This window comes from Pan paniscus, chromosome 3 (assembly GCF_029289425.2).
Source record: "Pan paniscus chromosome 3, NHGRI_mPanPan1-v2.0_pri, whole genome shotgun sequence".
In the NCBI taxonomy this organism is placed as follows: Eukaryota; Metazoa; Chordata; class Mammalia; order Primates; family Hominidae; genus Pan; species Pan paniscus.
The window spans coordinates 55753876-55776278 of record NC_073252.2 but is presented as its reverse complement, the minus strand read 5'-3'; the positions used below and the strand labels follow the sequence as shown (position 1 = coordinate 55776278).

Here is a 22403-nt window from a genome sequence, read left to right as displayed (position 1 = left end):
TCCCTGATGGCCAGTGATGATGAGCATTTATTCATGTGTCTTTTGGCTGCATAAATGTCTTCTTTTGAGAAGTGTCCGTTCATATCCTTCGCCTACTTGTTGATGGGGTTGTTTGTTTTTTTTCTTGTAAATTTGTTTGAGTTCTTTGTAGATTCTGGATATTAGCCCTTTATCATATAAGTAGATTGCAAAAATTTTCTCCTGTTCTGTACGTTGCCTGTTCACTCTGATGGGAGTTTCTTTTGCTGTGCAGAAGCTCTAAAAATCAGGAAACAACAGGTGCTGGAGAGGATATGGAGAAATAGGAACACTTTTACACAGTGGGACTGTAAACTAGTTCAACCATTGTGGAAGTCAGTGTGGCGATTCCTCAGGGATCTAGAACTAGAAATACCAATTGACCCAGCCATGCCATTGCTGGGTATATACCCAAAGGATTATAAATCATGCTGCTATAAAGACACATGCACACGTATGTTTATTTCAGTACTATTCACAATAGCAAAGACTTGGAACCAACCCAAATGTCCATCAGTATTAGACTGGATTAAGAAAATGTGGCACATATACACCATTGAATACTATGCAGCCATAAAAAAGGATGACTTCATGTCCTTTGTAGGGACATGGATGAATCTGGAAACCATCATTCTCAGCAAACTATCGCAAGGACAAAAAACCAAACACCGCATGTTCTCATTCATAGGTGGGAACTGAACAATGAGAACACTTGGAGACAGGAAGGGAAACATCACACACTGGGGCCTGTTGTGGGGTGGGGGGATGGGGGAGGGATAGCATTACGAGATATACCTACTGTAAATGACGAGTTAATGGGTGCAGCACACCCACATGGCACATGTATACATATGTAACAAACCTGCACATTGTGCACATGTACCCTAAAACTTAAAGTGTAATTAAAAAAAAGACTTAAAAAAAGATGTTTGCTCCTAATCATCAGTTGTATGACCAAAAGAAGGCAAGCACCATTCAAACTATGCTTTGCAAAATGTTTACAGAGAAATAAAACACTTCAGTTCTCAATGTTTCCAACATTTTAAATTGCATTCGTTTTTTTAAATATTAGTTTAATTTTGCTAGTAGTAGTAGTTTTACTACTAGTAAATAGTAATATTTGTTTTACTATTATCAGTAATATTAATTTTACTACTATTTTTAATCCCCTATACATTTATAGACCACAGTAAGAGAACTTTTAATGTTTTGACAAAAAATTTTTAAAGGTCACTAAACAAATATAATTTCTCCCATTGACTATTAAAATTGCTTTGCACTGTTTCAGCAGTCATCTTTGTGGTCTTACACTACTGTGAAAACTGAGCACTGCTTGTATTTTTCTCTGTGTCTAATTAAATCTCACGAAATTAGTGATCATATAGTTCAAATTCATATCCAATGCCATAATCACTTCTACATGATGATTCAGTTGTTTGGTTACAGTTTCTCACTGTTACTATTACTGTCTAGGTAGGTTGTTCACTGTGGAAGGTAATGTTTGCTAAGCACCTTGCCAACCATTATGTTCTTTTCCTCAACATACATCCAAGTTAGGCCTTTCCTGCAATGCCATGCCTCTCTGGATGTTTTGGGAAATAAATAGGACCTTAAAGTTGTTACTAAATTGAAGTGCTATTTTGTTTTGTATTGATTTCCAGTTACAGAACTTGACAGTTCATCAATATGTCCAGCTTCTGACAAATGCTTAACATTCCTCTTCTATTACTTGAACATACTTCCTCCCTCCTAACTTATGTCATTAAAAGAAGAAACAGTATTTAAAAGCATCTGTGATAACATTATTTTGCATGTCTAAGAATTATTTTTCGTTACTAATAATCATGCAGCGAATAATTATTCATTTATAAGTTTATGTTTGCTATATAGATTATTACTTTTTTACACTTAGGTATACCTACTTTCACAGGCAATTTTTTTAAACCATTTTCTATTGTAGCTTAGAAAGAAACTTCATACATTTCTGACAAAGAAGGCTTTATTCTCAAAAGATAGAAATGAGATTATGTGCCATGAGTAGTAAATAGCTTCTTATGAATAACACATCGGAAAACCGTATGTAGTCCTAGACTCAAAAACTCTTAATTATACTGTTCTTAATTCATCAAATGGATTTGATCAGCTAAACAGTCTAATTAATGACTTCCATGCTGTTAATTCAATTAACCATGCTCTTATGGGTGAATTATTGGGCCTCATTTACTTCTCATAGCTAACGCAAAGACATTTCTCTACCCTTTTGAAGCTTTAGTAGCTTTGCTTCAATTTTATGATGCTTCCTGCAGGGATTGAGGTGGAATAAGAACTGGAGTGTCTATTCCCTGTTGCCTGCCATCTCTCCTCCCTGTATTCCAACTCTGACAATGCCTTTCCACTTATTGGTTTATACTAAAACAAGGAATGAAACAGACAGGAAAGAATTGGTGTTGTAAAGAAATCAAAGAGACAGGAAAGAGAAATGATGTGTAGGCATTTTTGTTAAAATAAAAATAAATGAGGTTAATGTTTAAGAGTGACTTTCCTCTCTCTACTGTCTTAACATAATTGGATAGTAAAATTTAAACTGGTAAGTCTTTGTAAAGGTGATAAGTCTAATGTAAAGGTACATTATATTGTTGATGAAACTGGTTTAAATTACAAAAATAAAGAAGTCACACTTTATGGAAAAGAATGTCTACTCCTCTAGCGCAACTGACATTATCATTGTATTTTGTACTAGAGTTGCTTCCAGATATTTTATGTATGCATCAACTATATAGTTTGAGGAATATATGTGACTTATGCACTTAAACTTGTTTTACTGATTTGCCATGCTGAAGTTCTGGTTTGTGGTTATGTTCAGTGCATATATCATTATTTGGTTCATCCTTTTTCTATTGTTAAACTCTTAGGTTGTTTCCATTTTTTCCTTTTAAGTATTATACTTGAGTATAGGTGAAGGGCTGTAACAAAGGGGAACCAAAATGCATTGACTCAAGATAATTTGGCTAGCCAGGCGTGGTGGCTCACACCTGTAATCTCAGCACGTTGGGAGACCGAGGAGTGTGGATCACTTGAGGTCAGGAGTTCAGGACCAGTCTGGCCAATGTGGTGAAACCCCGTCTCTACTAAAAATACAAAAATTCGCTAGGTGTGGTGATGCATTCCTGTAATCCCAGCTACTCAGGAGGCTGATGAAGGAGAATTGCTTGAACCTGGGAGGCAGAGGTTGCAGTGAGCCGAGATCGTGCCACTGCACTCCAGCCTAGGCAACACAGTGAGACTCTGTCTCAGAAAAAAAGATAATTTGGCTCTTTCCCATAAAAGTCTGGAATTAGGGAGGCAGTCAATGGAGTTAGGCAGCTATACTTCATTCAGGGATACTGTTTTCTCCTATCCCACTGTTTATATTAGTTTTCCAGAAATGCCATAACAAAGTACCACAGACAGAATGGTTTAAACAGAAATTTACTTCTTACAATTCTGGAGGCTGGAAGTCCAGGATCAGGGGATTGATAAGGATGTTTCTGCTGAGTCAACCTTGTCAGGTAGATGGCCATTTTCTCCCTGTGTCTTCTCATTGTCTTACCTCTGTATGTGTCCATGTCCAAATTTCCTCTTCTTAGAAGGTTGGATTAGACCCTATGCTAATAACCTCATTTTAACTTAATTTTATTTTTAAAGACTATGTCTCCTGAAACAGTCATTCTGAGGTACTGGGGTTAAGACTTCAACATCTGAATTTAGAGGGGACACAATTCATCCCATAACACCGTTCCACCTGAGTGTTGTCCTTATCCACATGGTTGAAGTTGAATTGCCTCCTCATTTATGTTCTCTTCTAAGGAAAAGTGAAAGAGAGAGCCCAGAACAATAAAATCCATCTTTAATAAAATTGAACTAGAAGGTGCATGCATCACATCTGCTAGCTTTCTACTGACCTGAATATAGTCATGTGTGGAGTACAAGGGATGTGGAATCCATAGTCTCTGAATGGGAGGCTACACTTTGGTAAATAATAATCTACCCTTTACATAAGAACTTGAAGACTAATCTCTTACTTAGGGTAGAAAAGAAAGATATTTATTTATCTAACATCCACATATCATTCAGCTTACCTATCCAGAATTCATTTTGTTCTGAAAAACCTCAGGGGACAATCTCGTCATTGTCTGATTGCTTTCTAATTGGTTTCAAAGCATGCTCCACTTACTAACTTTTTTCTGAGGTTTTAGTGAAATCCTAGTGTCACTGAAGACATATCTTGGCTCAGATCTTACCCTGAGCTTTCCATGGATCTTAGATACACAGATTTGCAATAACATTTGTGCAGGTAATACAACCTCACCTAAATGTCTTTAATTCTAACTAAACTGTTTATTATTCAGTCATTGATATAGATTTGATACGTTTTGACCATGTTATACAATTTTGAAAATTGTGTCAGGTCCCTTTTGTGACTTTCATTTTTTATATCTCTATCTTCACTGGCTTATTTTCAGTCTCTTGATTATTACTGTTTTTAGTATAGCCCTTCAGATTCTTCAAATTAGGTTCATTCATTTAGTTGTTCAATGCTATTGAGCATCTGCTATGTGTCAGGCATTTTTATAGTCACTTGGGATACAACAGTGACCTAAAGAGACAAAGTACTTACTCACCAGTAGCTTCCGTTTTGGTTATAGGAGACAGATAATAAACAAATACATACATATCTATATAACAAGGCAGTGTCTTAGTGATACAAAAATAAAACAAGATAAGAGGGCTAGAGAATGGTGGCGTGGAGTTTCTTAGAAAAGGTGGTCAGGGAAGGCTCATGCTAACCTGAATAAATGAAGAAGGGAGTCATGGACAGATGAGGGAGCAGCATTCCAGGCAAGTGGAGCAGCAAATGCAAGACCTTGAGGGGGGCCTGGTTGGCGGTTTTTGTGAGCTGCAAGGGGGCCATTGTAACTGAAACAGTAAGTAAGGAAGTGAGTGATAGAGAATAAAGTCAAAGAGGTAGCAGCAATCCCATCTTATAGACCAAGGAAGGATATTTGGATTATACTCTAAGGCAGTGGAAATCCATTGGAGGATGTGGGGCAAAGAAATCACATTTGACTTGTATTTTAACAGTGTCACTCTGGCTACTGAATGACACATAGGCCGTATAGAGGTAAAGGTGTAAATAGGGATACCTGTTAAGAGGCTATTGTAATTATCCAAGTAAGAAATGATGGGGCGTGGACCAGGTTGTAATGGGTGAAGATGTTAAGAGGTGGTTAGACGGTAGATATAATTTTAAAGGAGAGTTGGAATGATTGGTTAAACAATTAGATATGAGGGAAAGAGAAGAATCAATCAAGTGTGACTCAAAGGATTTTGGAATAAGCAAGAGTGGAGGTGCCAGTTCTGGAATCCTCTTGAGATGAATCTTAAAGGTTCAATGAATTTTACTCAAGTATGTGTATTTAGGGTAGATAATGGGCAAAAGAGAGGACGGGGCTCTTTCCTGGTAGAGGGAACAGAGAATCAAAGGAAAGGAGGAAACATTACAAAAGGCTTTATGCACTCAATAGCAGACCCAACATGGGCTGTTGAAAGAAGGAAGTATGATATTGTATACAATTGTGAATTTTCCCCAAATATCTGTTGCCTTATTTTGAATTTTTCAAAAGAATCTCCACCGGGCAGGAAATCTCCCCTATAAAGGGACCTTTTAATTTGAGACTCCATCTGGCCAAACCATTCCTCAAAATTCCAACCGAATAGTCAAGCATAAGGTCAGGAAAGGGTTTGGAATTACATAGAAGCTCAGTATCATTATCCTAAGAAACTACTAGAGATGAGGTGAAAACCCCTGGAGTGCTTTGTAAGCAGCTTTCTATCTATGTTTTCTTTTAACGCTTTGTATTTGAAAGTTTGGATTCATCTTTCACTCCCTGCTCTTTTTGTATTATGTCCAACCTTTCATAAAAGACTATGCTTTGGAGTCAAGCTAACTTGGGTTTGAATCCCAACTCTACTGCTTAAAACAATTATGATCTTAGGTAAATCATTTCACCACTCTGAGACTCAATTATATCATCTGAAAGATTGTGATAATAATTTCCATCTTATAAAGTTGTTGTGAAGATTAAATGAAATAATCACCTTACATAAGCTAGTTAATGTAGGTGAATTGCCAAGCATAATGCCTGGTGAAAGACAGTGTGTGTGTGTGTGTGTGTGTGTGTGTGTGTGTGTGTGTGTGTGTGTATGCGCGAGGGTACATTGCTCACGTTTTCTCTCCATTCCTACGAAAGTATTAACCCAGAAGTATACAACTTCACACTTCAGTTACCACCATCCTCCTCATTACTTTTCTGGCCTAAACTCTCTTCCAGTGTAGTCTGTTCTCTTTGCCCAACTCTCATATGAATCAACTTTAAAGCACTCATGCTTATTCCCATCTTCTCCTGACTCTCCTTACATGTTTAATTTGCCTTACTCATTTTGCTCTTAATGCTATACTGCGTTGCACTTTTACTTAGTTGTTCCTAACTAGATTGGATGCCTCTGTAAGGTTAGCTTCCTGTCTTACATTTATTTTTCCTTTTCCTTTTTTTTTTTTTTTTTTGAGATGGAGTCTTGCTCTGTCGCCCAGGCTGGAGTGCAGTGGTGCGATCTTGGCTCACTGCAGCCTCCACCTCCTGGGTTCAAGCAATTCTCCTGCCTCAGCCTCCTGAGTAGCTGGGACTACAGACACACGTGCCACACCCAGGTAATTTTTGCATTTTAGTAGAGACAGGGTTTCACCATGTTGACCAGGATGGTCTTGATCTCCTGACCTCGTGATTTGCCCAGCTCGGCCTCCCAAAGTGCTGGGATTACAGGCATGAGCCTTCGTGCCTGGCCCATTTCTTTTATATCTCTGTCCCACACCAAATTTCAGCCTTCTTATTCAGACCACTGGTTATTTGTATGAACATTCTCTGTATTTAAAAACCGGTGGTATCATTCTTACATTACAGAAATACTCCCCTCAAGTTAACTTAATGGGAACAAAAGCTTTCATGCAGAGTAATAGCAACTATGTCATTAATTCAACAACACATATTCATTAATGATACATTCATTGATTCTTCGTTTATTTACTCAGCACATATTTTGTGAGTGCTGCTTCATACTAGGCACTATTTGAGGTCCTGGGTATATCTGTGCACATGATAAATAAAGTGCCTGGAATTTATGTTTTCCAGATTATGCAAAGTAAGCTTATATGGAAAGTAGTTTCGCACTGCTTACTCCCAAGTGTGTGTTCTACAACATGGGAAAGTAAGTGTATATAATCAGTTTCTAAGTAAACAGGGATGGTTTTTAACTGTATCATTTTTACAAAACTATTAATCTGTGATTACAAAGAATCAAATTAAAGTGACTCCCAACCACTTCAATGTCAATCATTTAATTTGATGATATGGCTAATCAGTCTGACTCAAAATATCTACATTTTGCATTAGATAATTATAAAGTAGTTCAAAGCTCCAGCTTTTACTATAAGAGAAGATCTTATACTTTAACCCAGAGGTAACTTGTTCCAATCCTTTAGAAAAGTTGATGAACATTGTAAAAGCCCCTCTGTGAGACTGTTATTAACACTGTGATCACAGAACCCACACTGAGCATTTCACGAAACAGGTAGAACCACTGATGGTCACTATGAGATTCCTATCATTAGTAAGCAACTGCCTCCATTGTGGCTTACAACATGGACAGAATGGTTACTGTGAAGTCTAGGCCTTTGAAATCAAATCAACTTCTAGAGACTTCTATTTAGTAGATGTCTTTGACATTGGATCATCTACCTTTATAGAGAAGAGTTAAAGTTGAAACAAAAAATACATTCACAGGAACAAGAGAAGTGACTAATGCCTCTGCAAGTTTTTCTTCTTTGCTTGAACTGTGATGAATTTTTTTTCTAGTTGTTTCTCAGTGATCCATATTAAAACACAAATACCTATGGAAGGGAGATTTTATCTGCTCCTATCTCAGACTACAGAGATTAAGGCCCTGCCAAGAGATTTGGAGGATACTCCAGAAAGCTTTATCTAGTTTACAGATTTGCCACTCTGATACAAATATTCAGTGACTTCAGGCAAAAGGGATTGGGGGTGAGGAGGGAAAGGATTGGAGACAATGACAAGAGTGTATGATGATCTTGTATTTTTAAAGACATCATGAAAGGGAGATATTTTTAGTAATTTTCCCAGCTCTTAATAGAACTACCAGAAATATCATAGCAGTATTGTTACTCCTGCTTACTAAAATGGAATCTGGCAATGACAGCTGACAGCATCCATGGTCAGAAAGAAGGTTTCACTGATAGGTTATAGCTAGAGTTCACAGAAAGCAATTTTTTTTTAGTAGAAATATCTTTTTTTATTTTATTTTATTATTATTATACTTTAAGTTTTAGGGTACATGTGCACAATGTGCAGGTTTCAGAAAGCAATCTCAAACTTTCTCCAGGTGACTGACGTGCTATTTGGTCCCACTAATTGTCTTCTAAGTGGTATGAGTGGTATTTTTTTCTAAGTGGTATGAGTGGTATTTATTTTGTTTTTTATGGTTTTTTGAATAGGTTTTTAAATTATTATACTTTAAGCTCTAGGGTACATGTGCAGAACGTCCAGGTTTGTTACATAGGTATACAAGTGTCATGGTGGTTGGCTGCACCCATCAACCCATTGTCTACATTAAGTATTTCTCCTAATGCTATTCCTCCCCTTGCCCTCTACCCCCGACAGGCCCCAGTGTGTGATGTTCCCCTCCCTGTGTCCATGTGTTCTCATTGTTCAACTCCCACTTATGAGTGAGAGCATGCGGTGTTTGGTTTTCTGTTCTTGTGTTAGTTTGCTGAGAATGATGGTTTACATCTATAATACAGATGACCAGATATATACAGATTTAATTTAATGTAAAGGAAAATAAAACTTAGCCACCCTACAAATACAAATTGCAAAGTAAATACATTTCTACCACATTAGGACAATAATCCTCTCTATTTCATTACTGACCACAGGATGCCACGATAATGAACATCTCAATATATTTAGAAAACTTGTGGAAACCTCAAGATTCAGCAACCAGATGAATGTAAGAAGAAATATAGTAAATTCCCTCTGGAGCACTTGATTCCTGGTTGCCTTCCAAGTTCAATGGCAAGCTACTGACTTGTTGAGGAGCCCTCTGCTCTCTGGTTCACCATGCTCTTAAGTGTCATTTTTCTATCAACCATATGAGAAAGTGGAGTGTTTTCTGTATTATCTCCTGAGTCATACTATTTCTACAGTCCTATGTCATTCAGGTTTTTCTGGTTGTTATTCCTGTACTTCATTTTCCTGAAGCTTGTCTCCCCTTCATTAGAGTGGATGTTTGAGAGGCCACGCTTAAGTGGCTTGCATTTAGAAGCATGGGAAAATTCTTCAAGCATTTAATTTAGACAATTACATATGTATACCAGGAGGATGAAATTCACATGAGAGAAGCAAGAAATTTTTGTTCTGCTGCCTTGCCACAGATAAGGAATCATCCTTCTTCTTTTTGGGGGAGGGAGTTGACTTTAAAAAATAATTATAGCATTGTGGAGAACTGACATGGGCCATAGAGTACTTCTTTAAAAGAGACAGTGAAACAGACAAAATAGAAAGACAAAACAATACTATAGGAACGTGAAACATCAGTTCTTTCTCCACTCCAAAAATAAATTTATAGAGAACAAATATATTCTTTAACTTTGCCAGAATATACAATTTCCAAAATATACTAGCAAAATTCTGCTTAGATACATCTGGAAATGCCATTATTTGGGACCTTTGGAGTATATATAATGTACTGAAGTAGAAATTTACTATTTGCCAAGGAATTAGAGAGTATTCCAACAAAGTATCTTAAATAAGAATCTGAATTGTTCAATTCTTGGCCCTGGGAACCTGGGAACATAAAGTTTCCAAATGAAGCAATGACAGAACACACCAGCTGGAGACACCCTGTCATGAAGGATGGATTGATGGTGCCAAAAGATTCATGACCACGTACTTTCTATTTTATTCTTACTTAAGTTTTTAAAGGGCATTTTAGTGTCCTTTATGTTGCTATTAGTATCCTTCATGAGTACATTTTATGCATCCTGTCATCTATGCCACCCTTGGATTTTTTTGGAGGCGTCCATATAAACTGGATGATTAGTTTCTTCCATCATCTCTATCATCACCTCAAATTTTAAATATGAAAGAACCTCTGCACTGTACCTATTGTTCTTATACTGACATTGAAAGATGGTTGTGTTCAAGTTAGAATCAAGTAAATGATGCCAAGCCAAGTTTTAGTTCTTCCTTTTAGAAATCTGAAGCCAATAACATAGGGGGGAAAGTCATCAGCCACATAGGGGAGAAGAGAGAACACGGAAGATTAGACATGCATGGCAGGCTGAAAAAGAATTTCTTGAGTAATGATTTACTGGGATGCAATAGCCTGAAACTTTATGAAAATGCAAGATGAATTTATCCTTCACTACTTTCTTCTAAAATTATTTAGTAGTATACATTTTTCTCACAAGTTTTTCATATGACAAAAATGATCACTCCTAAATATGTAAATAGCCAAGTTTATTCATGAAAGACTCTTTTAAAAGCTTATTCACCCTGAACACAGTAACTACAGCTACCATCACCCAACCTAAGTTTCTTGACCCCATATAGCCCATGATCACCTCCCCGGCCTCCTCTCTTTCTTCTCGCTGTTTTCATCATGTGCTTTGGTCATAATGAAGTCATTTCACCTCCTCCATTATATTAGATTTAATGTCAGATCCAACCCACCTTTGCTTTTACTCTTCCCTGTGTCTGCATTGCTTTCTCTCTCCCTTTCTTCCCTGCTCAGGTGTCCATCAATCTTGCAGCTTTTCTGCAGCTTTACAAATCTTTCTCTGATCCCCATATCGGATTTATGTTTTCTCTTGAGGTACTCCCATAAGAGCCTGAATTCATTCCCACCTTAGTGAATCTCAATTTACTTTGTAATTTTTGTGTTTATTTCCTTTCCTTTCACCCCATATATTAAACTCACTTCATTAGAGAAATGTGCAAACACAGAACAGTTTCTTCATTTGATTTTATGCTGCCTGAAATGTTTTCCCAAATGTTAAAAATACTTTAATCATTTCTTTTAAATTAATATACAAAATACTTGATATTTTCTATGAGTCTCTACATAACTAGACACTGCCTACCTCTTCCATGTCATCTGCTTCAACTCTGTCTTTCCTCCTACATCTCAGCCATACTGGCCTTCTTCCTGTGTTTCCAAGAGTTCAGGCTTCTTTCTACCTGAGGGAAGCTTCTTGCCACCTTTATCACATTGTCTCCCCTACACTGTCTATTCTACACCTCTCTATTCCACATGGAAAAACTTGGCATGGATATGCCACATTAATACACAGTGCTGTTCAGGCCCAGATCCTCTTGACACCTTCACAGTACAGCACACATTTCATGTGTAGCACATATCACTGCTGTGGCTCAATTATTATTTAGGCAATTGTCTTTTTAATGTCCATCTTCCCAACTAGACTAAAAGCTCCACGAGGCAGTAACTATGTCTGTCTTGCTCAAGGAATAATTGTTACGAATCTATCTGGTCCAGTTTATGGCATGTGTGGGAACAGTGACTAATTGAATATAGGGCTAGAACATGATGCAAAATAAAGATGTTGGGCCAGAAGATAAAAGACCTTGATTGCCATAACAAAGAATTTATATTTTATCCTAGAGACAATGAAGATCCATCAAATGTTTATAAGCTGAGATAATCAAATCTGTGTTTTAAAGAATAACTCTGGCAGCAAATTATATGGCTGACATGGTGGACTGGGAGCCAAGAGGCTACCATAGTAGATTATAAAAAATGGCCACACATTTATTTTGTCCCCATGTGTACATCCCCTTTGCAAGGTGACTTGGCCACTCCTCTTACTCCAAGTCTTTGAATTTCAACTTGATCATGTGCCTTCCTTTGGTCAATGGCACATTAGCAACTCTTATGTAAGCAGAAGTGTGAAAACCGTTTGTACATTGGGGTTTGCCTGGTACTTGCCTGGGAACCTGAGGCCATCATGTAAAGTAGCCATACTACAGCAGTGAATTCCAACCAGATTTTAAATTTTCTCCATTCCGTTTATATGTATAACATTCCTTTCCCACCATTAGAAATATCTCTCACTTCAAACATTAATTCTCAGTGGTGCGTACTGACAATGTGCAATATTGGGATAGGAGGAGGCATATGCAGTATGACTTAATCTCATGAGAGATTCCACTATGCTCTATGAATGCTAATTGAAAGTCACTCTACTAAGTCTCACTGATAAATGAATGAACAGTTAACTTAGCCTGGGGAGTTAACAGGCTCCACAAAGAAAGTGACATTTATGCTGGACCTGAGAAGGAAGAATAAATATTCATCAGCTGGAGAAGTGAGAGAAGGGCACATTAGACAAAGAGAATAGTATGTACAAAGGCAAATCTTACATCCAAAATGACTGTTTTTAAATCTTTTATTTTTGTACAACTGAACACACACCCTAACATTCTTAATTATGCTGACAAAGCTATAGCACTTTCAAGGAAATATATGGAATTACTTTGCAGAGTCTAAAGTTTGCAGAGAGGTCATCCAAATAAATTATTATGATAATTATTAACTTTCCTCAAAACATTCTTATTTTCAGGAACTTACTTTAAACATTTCCATGTCATTTTCATCTAAGTCTCATTCTCCAGAGCAAGTTTAATGCGGACAATAAGATTTGGTGATTGTTTATTTGTCTCAATTGTCAAATAGTTTCAGTAGGTCTAAAATCATGTTGACTTTGTGAAATTGACTTTGTGAAATTGAATCTAACCCTGGTTTTGCCATACGTCTTCATTAATCTCATATGAAAGGGCTGATATAAATCAAGATCTCGTACCTCATTCCCATATATACCAAACTTCTGGTATTCCCTTAAACAGACACAAATATGCCCTCACACCTACACCCACAGTAAATTAAGTCGCTGAAGGAAATTACTATCATATAATGCTTCTGTATTTCTCTTTAATGGAGCATGTAGAACACCTTTTCCCTACACATAATAGGATTAATATTTAAAAGCATCATCTTCAGCCAAGTGCAAACCTTTGTCTGCCCTCAGGGAAAGACTAGCCAATGAGAGGTTATTCTGGTGATGTAATGCTTGTTACCTTGCTCTCTTTCAGGCATGATTGGGGAAGATGCTTTTCAGAACATCAAACATGAATAGAATTTAACTCTTTCTCACGTGACTAATTTTAGCACCTAAGCCACCTGCAGTATTTCATAAATGTGTTGCTTAAGATCGCCCTGAAATAGTTATGCAAAATCATTAGAGTAGAGAATTTTTGTTAAGCATTGACATCTGTATCCACTGGCACTTGCCAATAACTCCCCACCTTTCTTGAGAGATCACTTACTTCTGTATCCTGATCCTTACGTAAATAGGCAAAGAATATATTAACACTAGCCAGCAGCAGATAAGCTTATTATTTCTTTCTCAGACACAGATACTCATGAAAATCAAATCAAAAGGAATAGAAACCTAATATGTGTTTTCCAAAGTCAAATTAATCACTCTGTCTCTCATGACCATGTACAGGGTTTATCTTCATATCCATATACTTTATTTCAAAAACAAAAAAGATTTAAGCAAGTATTTTAATAACCAGGTGTGTTTACAATGATATTATAATCTTCTGCCTCGTGAATAATTTTCAGGTCTCTATTGCTGCTACTAAATGTTTATTAATGTTCAGAGAAGCCCTAGCCCAGATCAGGTGAAGACTTATTAACCCTTACATAGTCTGATTCTATGAAAACTGATAGGCAGGACAGGGTGAATATGTGTTGGTTTCCACCAGCGAAGTATGCAAAAATGCAGACACTGAGCTAGAAAATTTCAGGCGGATATTATTTCATGTAGTATCTCATTCCCATTCCCTCCTCCTCCACCCAAACCTCACTTTTTGAGCAAAAGAATGCAATAGTAAGCATGTTGTCTGAAAAACATAATTTGGAAGAGGAAGATAATGATACCTGAGCAGACCAGTGGTTTATCTGATCTGACACCAGAAATAAAGCAACTCAGACTGCTAAGCCAGCTGTGTAATTTGAAGTGTAATATGTAGTTCAGAGATGATGAACTATGAGAACTTATAGTCAAAATGTTGGAAAATTAATATATTAGAATCTTTTCCTCTTCATTTCTTTTTTCCAGAATATCCTGCTAACACTTTGAGAAAACTGAGTTAATTTTTGGCACTTGAGCCATTCTTTGGACTTTTCTACTCGTTCAGGTCATGATAATACAGTTGCATTGGAATGGGGTGAAATTATGGGATTATAGAGCATTTCAAACCTGGCTGTGAATAATGTCTGTACATATAGGAGAGTGATAAGTCATTGTAACTTCACTGAGCCACAGTTTCCTCATCTATTAAAATGAAATAATTAAATATTAATTATTAAAACAGTATAATTCTTGGCAAGTAATTAATAAGTACTCAATTGATAGTAGCTATGGTTTTTACTATTTTTTCATAGACAAATAATATCAAAGCTGCTTTATCTTTCAAAGTTAGAAACCAAACTATATAAAAATAATTTTATACCCACAATAGGTTTTCTGATATAACAAATTGTATGCCACTTTTAAATTTTGAAATAAATCATTTTGTTTTCCATTGAAGATTCAATTTGCACTTGATTTTTACTTTCCCATATTATTTAGCAGAATTTTATTTTTATATATTAATATTTCAAAGTCAGTGCTTTACAAATATATGACTTTGTGTTCTATTAGTATAAATGGTAGTAGTAGTGTAAATAGTAGTAGTACTGTAAGTAGTAGTAGCAGCAGCAGCAGCAGCAGCAGCAGTAGCAGTAGCAGTAGCATAAATGTTACTTCTAAAGACCTGCCAAGTTTTAAACGCATTGCTTCTCCAGTGCTTGAGAAAAGGTCCTGGAAGGCATTTCTCAGGCCATTAAGTCAGCTTATTGAAAAGTGGAAAATGCAGTTTATCACCCTAAAGCAAAATGAGTAGCTCAAGTTTTTCAGTAAATTAGCTTAAACTAAATTGATATTGTTTACATCCAGTGAAAAGCACTGACACATTTCTGCAAATTGATTTTAGATTTTAAGTAAGGGCAATTTAAGTTCACTTTCTCAAAATCTGAGTGCCTAACCTGTGTATGGAGATATTCTAAGATTAAAAACAACCACCACAATGACTTGGCTTCTGCCTTCTAGATGCTGGTGTCTGGTTAAGGGAACAGACAGTGCACAGTGTCTTAAGTTCCATAATGGAGGTGGGTATAAAATTATTGGAAATATAGATGGTGGGGCTTTCAATTCAACACTGGAGGAATGAGTTTTTCAGGAAAATTGTAGACAGGTGACATTTCATTGGCTTTCAGGAAATAATGGGTTTCTTGTTTGGATAAGATGGAATAATGATCCAGGTAGAAGGAACAGTTAGAGCAAAGGAAGAAAGGACTAAAAATTCATAGCTGTTTATTGAATGGCTATTGACCCATTCTAATGTTTCTATAGAATAGAATGCATTAGATGGAAATGTGGCAATGGAAAGGTTGTGCTTTCTGTATAGAGATGCTGTTTGGAAAACTGAAATATTACCTTCCAAATCATAGTATTCTTATATTTTCTTTATAGCATCCCATCAGAAAATTCATAACACATGTTAACTATATATATTTTGTGATGTGATTTAAGCTTACTGGACCTTTCTTCAAGTAAAACAATGTTATTCCTTTGCTTTTCCTCAGATTTAAAAAATTATTCCAATGTACTATTCACTTCAAATAAAGTAAAGGTAAATTCCACAAATCATCCTTCAAAAGGGCAACGTAAGTTGTGCAAAAATAATACTAAAGATATAGACAACATCTATTGATTTTGATTCATGCAGAAGTCTATATGAGCTAATTGTAAAAGGCAATACATCTAAATAGCATGTGGTTAATAATGTCAGATTATGCATTAAAGAAATATTGTCTATGCTAACTTTTTACTAAATGTTGTTTGGAAAAACTTCATTGCTCTTATTCACACAGTAAACCACCATACCATCAAGTAAATGAATGCAGTAAGTCATTCACCTTTCATACTGTGGGTGTGAAAACATTCTTAAATAAAACTTGCTGAGAGTTATCTGCCATTTTCTTTAAGTATACAGATTCTCCATGACTTATGATGGGGTTACATCCCGGTAATCCTAAGTTGAAAATATCATTAGGTCAGAAATGCATTTAATACACCAAAGATCATACCTTAGTCTAGGCTACCATAAACATGCTCAGAACACTTACATTAGCCTATATTTGGACAAATAATCTCATAATGCAGTACATTGTAGAGTATTGGTTGATCATGGTTGTTCACCTTTGTGATCTCATGGCTGACTGGGAGCTTTGGCTTATTACCACTACTCAGCATCTTGAGAAGTATCGTATCACATATCACTAGCTGGGAGAAAGGTCAAAATTCAAGATTTGAAGTATAGTTCCCACTGAATCTGTATGGCTTTTACACAGTTGAAAAATCAAAAAATTATAAGTGAAACCATTGCAAGCTGGGGACCATCTGTATTCACTGAATAAGTTTCCATACCTCTGAACAGGACTATGTATGTGTTCATAATTCAAGTATATTTAGTGATACTTATTAGACTTGAATTGAAATGTATTATCCACACATACCTTGTGATATTGTTATAACAGGAATAATTCTATTTAATAAATGGTATGTGCTCAACTTTCTATATTCTATGTCCCTGTGTCCCTTTTGTGACCAGTATCATGTATTTTAGAATTAGTTAACTAGAATTACAGGTAACTGGGTCAATCATGGGTTTCATTATGTAAAACAAACTGAGCTGCATGGAGCTTGAACCTAGGTGTTGGTCCATTTTGGTCTTTCTGTCCACCTTAGATATCATCCACAGAAGTATTCGTCTAAGTGAGTGTGAGCGTGTGTGTGTGTGTGTGTGTCTGTTTATTACAGCCTACTTGATTCTAAAAATGATTTGTATATATAATGAAGAAAGAATCACTATATTCAGCATGTTTAAAAATAATAAAATCTCAGATATTTTCAAATAAAGAATATCTGTTTGTTTTTTTTCCTCATCAGCTGTTAAAAAGAAAGCTGGCTTTATCACTCCAGTTCCAGGAGGTGTGGGACCCATGACAGTGGCAATGCTTCTGAAGAACACCCTTCTGGCAGCTAAAAAAATCATTTACTAGATCACATGAAAGGATAAAGCAAACTGAAGTCATGCTATTTGTTTATTTGACAAAGGGTAAAACCTTTATATTTTACTACAAAGTTATTTATTTCTACATGGTATTTATTTTTTCATGGGTGAAATCATTGTGAATCAAATGATTCACATAATTTTATGCATTTCCTGCTAATTTATTTTGAGTTTTAAGAAAACAACCAAAACAATTCCAATGAAAATTTTAGTAACGATTGTTTATTTTGAGGGTATTTGTTCATAACATTAAAACAATAAAGGGCTCATAATAAATAAATATATTTTTGACACAATTAAATATTACATAGAGTATGTTTACAACAAATATCCTGTCAGCCAAATGGTTACCCGTATAAAATGTAACTTAGGTTTTGCTACTTGCATGCTAACATTTTTAATATATTTTATGATCTATGTCATATGCTAAAAAAGAGCTTGCTTACTACAAGAAAAATATTGAAATATTGAAAATATTGAAAATATTATTATTGAAAATAAAATCTTGATTTCAACTATCCCCCAAATGCATCCTATAAGTCCATCCTAATGAGAAATGATGTTCTATTTAAGGAAAGGAAAATATTCCGGGAAGGCAGAAAATGCAATGCTGTTTGGAAGTGTAATGATTTTATCACATTGTGAATGACTACTAAGAGTAATGATTATATCACATTGTGAATGACTACTTGCCACAGTAAAAATACATGAAGAATGTGTTAGGTTTAAACTTCGTTTCTTTCTTCTAAAAAATATTTGGATAGCACCTTCACTGAGCAATAGTGGAAAAATCAAAAAATAAGTAAACAGAAAAAACTAAAGTTGTATTTTCCCACAAATATAGTATGAATGAGGTCATATTAAAGAACAGCAACTGTTAATGTTTGTTCACAAATTCAGAAATCTAATAGGAAAACATGATACTTTCAATGTGCCAAAACTAAACCTTAGTATACAACTAAAAATCTCCTGCCTTCTTGCCTACCCATCTTCCCTCTGCTGTTATAGAATTTGTTCCTCAAAGTAGATGCAACGTTTCTAACACAATTTAAATTAGGAAATATATATGAATGTCATTGAAGTCTGTTTTGAGACTGCTAAAGCTATTAATTGATACTGTGTTTTTATGCCCAAATCCCAGTATGTTTATGTACCAGTAATGACTCTTACCCAGCGCATGTCTTTATCAGTGTGTACTCGTGATGATTTGTGTGAAAATAGACTTGATGTTTATAATTAATACCATTGCAACTGTATAATAAAAGCAATTTGAAGCAAAGCTGTATTCTTTTTTTCTGTAGATACAAATTTCTTACCCATTTCCTTACTACATCCTGGAGAAATGTACAAGTTTCTAAAATGTGAAAGAAAAGTTTATATAGCATATTCCACAGTCAGTTCAGATCAATTGTTGTCTGATAAACCTGATGGAAGTTTAAATTTAAAGTTTCCAAGCAAACATTCAGAAAGGGCCTCTTTAATTTTTAAGGGTTCCTGACTCCCAAAACAAAGTGACTAAAATACATGTATGTGGAAAATGTGAAGACTGTAATTTTGAGCTCTACCTCAATAGAGGCACAGGAAGGGTACCTTTGGAATATCATTCAGAATTTAGACTTCCCATAAACTAATTAAAATGCTGTAGAAGAAAAATTACTCTGACACTTGTTTAAAACAGTCAAGAAGATGTTAACACTATTGCAGTGGACGAAGGAGATTGAACTAACTATGAATACAACATAGACAGCAAGAGATTTATAGCCAATGAGCAGAGCTAGGGGGTTGGTGGATGGAAAATTACTAAGAGGAACTTTAGATATTCAGGGTAGGGGGATTCTTGCTAAACTGGCTTGTCAGGATGCTTGATAACAGCAGGCCAAAGACTTAGATATCAAGGGAAGAGGATTAGAAACTAGATAAAATAGCAATGGTGAGGGACCCTCCATAAACTGACTTAACAGGATTCTTTGCTAAAACTGGGCTCCATGGGTCTAGATCAAGACCTGATCAGGGAGAGAGCTCAGAGGAGCCTGACTAAGATTCGGTGAAAGAGTCAACATAGTACAGAGGTAAAGTCAATTTATTGGAACCATAACTTTACAAGTATTTGAAGTCCTTAAAAGATAGACATGTTGGTCTTGTGGAGGAGCATAGAGATGGTTTTCTTCTCCTATCATATCTGTATCTGTAAAGTATCTGTAAAGAGCGCCCTAAAGAACATAATAAAGTTACAGAAATGATTATGAGCTTACCATATATGTATGAAAGCAAGAGTTGCAATTAGACGAAAATGAAAGGTTTGTTTTGGAAAGTGGTACAGCTGGATAAGTATGCAAAAATAAATTAGAGGAGTGGATAAATCAGAATTTGGCAGTATTTAGCAAGTTACCAGAATTGTAGTTAGAGGTCAGAAGATGTTATCATTGACTAACATGAGGAAATTGTAAAAGGGAGCTGACTTTGGAGTAGAGATAATGTGTTCAGATTAAAATATGTTAAGTTTGAGGTGATGACATAATACATAGATAAGAATTCTGAAGTAATATCAGTCTAGGAAGAGGATAAGAATTCATAGTTACTGATAAGAATTTAGGACTCGTCAGCATATACTGACACACTAAATTCCTGGCCTTGGTAACCATTATACACACTCTGTGTCTTTCTACACTTGTTCAATAGTAACAACTATCCTTAACTGAGCACCTAGCATGTGCTAAATACTTTCCTCTTTTGTTCTTCTCTTTCTTTCTTTTTTTTTTTTTTTTTTTGAGACAGGGTCTCACTGTTTCCCAGTCTGGAGTACAGTGGTGTGATCACTGCTCACTGCAGCCTCTACCTCCAAGGCTCAAGCAATCCTCCCACCTCAGCCTCTGGAGTAGCTGGGACTGCAGGCGAGTGCCACCATGCCCAGCTAAGTTTTTAATTTTTTGTAGAGAAGGGTCTCACTATATTGCTTAAACTGGTCTCAAACTCCTGGGATCAAGCAATTCTTCTGACTTGGCCTCCCAAAATGCCTTTTTTTTTTGTCTTTGCTCATTATTGACAATCTCCATTTGATAGATGAGAAAATTATTGACCCTCCTGGTTATTAAAAAGCCTCAGCCAAGGCCAAATAGATAGAAAAGGTGGAATCTGAATTCACAACAAAGTCTGTAGGGATGATGTGAGTCAGAAGCCACTCCTTTTACTACTACACTCTGCCTTCCCTCAAGTCCTGCCCTCACCCCGAAGTCCTTTCTCTTATTACTAGGTGTCTAAATCCTACTTGCTATTTAAGATTCACTTCAAATGAAACTTGTCCATGAAAAATGTCAGTCCTCAGCTCTCAGAGCTTTTATGCACACATTCATGGCAGTTGTCACTCCCTACCCAGTACTGCAGTTATGTATGTACTTTGCCTAGAACCCTTTAGTTCCTTGAAGTCAGAATCCATGCATGATTTCTCTATTTGTCTTACAAATATCATCTCACACAGCCTAGTGCCATGGATATAGTAGTCATTCAATATTTTATGAATGAATGCAACTGAATCCATGAAAGTGATAGAATAAACTTAGAGAGAGAATCAATGAACTGATCACCATTCTCTGCCAATGACCAGTAATAAATTTTGGTTAAGTTAGTGAAACAGCCAGGAAAAAAAGATAGAAAGAGGAGGGAAGAATAAACTTTCAGAGATTCTCTCTTCTAGCATAAACTTCTAGAAGAAGAGAGATAAGTAAATTGAAAAGACTGGAAACATGGCATGAGAGAAAAGTAGTAGTGGAGCTCTTAGCCTCTCATTTCCTTCTCCTTTCTCACCCTAACCTGCTTTAATGCATATTAAGAATGAATAAAGATATCAGAAAAACCACCTTACAGTATCCATCTGCCCCCCATTCTTTAGGATTTGGAGAAAGGACTTTTGGGTGAGAGGATTGAAGATGTGAAGGGAGTGGACTTTCCTGTAAAGATTGTTAAGTGGGAGCCATGAGTATGGGCCCCAGAGGAAAGGCAACATGTTTGATGACTTAAAGTTACTTTCTGGTATACTCCATAAGCTAAAGCAGAAGATGGGTTTCTATATTAAGTGGCCCAGTTTACCAGAGAGGCTTCAGTTCCATCTCTCAGCACAGATGTGAGTGAAAATCACAGTTAATTAAATATTTAGTTTTTTTTCTAATAAAGGTAATTTATTTAAAGCTTGATTTTAGGAGATAATTGAGGGAATTCTTTTGAGATCAGTACAACAACTACTACAAGAGAACACAGCTAGGTAAATGGAAAGACCATACGATTTAGAATCTGTAAATATAGAATTGAAGTCCTTTTTTTTGTTCGTTTTGTTTTGATTTGATGTTTGAGACAGGGTCTGTAGCCCAGGCTGGGGTGCAATGGTGTAATCATGGCTCATTGCAGCCTTGACCTGCCAGGCTCAAGTGATCCTCCTACCTCTGCCTCTCAAGTAACTCATGCCCAGCTAATTTATTTTTTGTAGAGTCGGGGTCTTGCTCTGTTGCCCAGGCTGGTCTCAAACTCCTGGGTTCGAGCAATCCTCCTCCCTCAGCCTCTGAAAGTGCTGAGATTACAGGTATGAGCCACTGCACCTGGCCAGGATTGAAGTGCTGACTCTAGGCATGTCCTTTGGCAAGTCACTTAATTCTTTTGGGCCTCAATTTGTCATTTGTCATGTGAGAATAGAAATAATGCCTATTTATTTCCTTATTCTCTGAAGACAGATTCATTGAGTATTTACTAGATGTTAGGCACTGGATTTGTTTGGGCCAGGGTTACTGGAGAAAGAATTGAGATGTGTAGGGAAACCTGTAAAGTGCAAAGGACTGCACTAGCTACAGTTAAGAGTTTTTACAAAGATAATCTTTGTACTTTGATGTCTCAGTCTTAGAAATAAACTATTTAATCCCAGCACTTTGGGAGGCCAAGGTGGGTGGATCACGAGGTCAGGAGATCGAGACCATCCTGGCTAACACAGTGAAACCCCGTCTCTACTAAAAATACAAAAACTTAGCA

At 36.3% G+C, this 22403-nt stretch overlaps 1 protein-coding gene across 6 annotated transcripts in view; it reads left to right on the top strand.

Moving 5' to 3' along the window:
- Nucleotides 1–18672, top strand: part of MTHFD2L (methylenetetrahydrofolate dehydrogenase (NADP+ dependent) 2 like) — a 146002-nt gene extending 127330 nt beyond the window's left edge. For 4 of the 6 annotated variants that reach the window (XM_034958667.2, XM_063603556.1, XM_063603555.1 and 1 more), the window contains one exon: nt 17270–18666. In XM_034958667.2, coding sequence (XP_034814558.1) covers nt 17270–17382 — 113 coding nt within the window. In that variant the 3' untranslated portion in view covers nt 17383–18666. The other 2 variants (XM_003832325.6, XM_055111432.2) reach the window with 2 other exon arrangements.
- The last annotated feature ends 3731 nt before the right edge of the window (nt 18673–22403 follow it).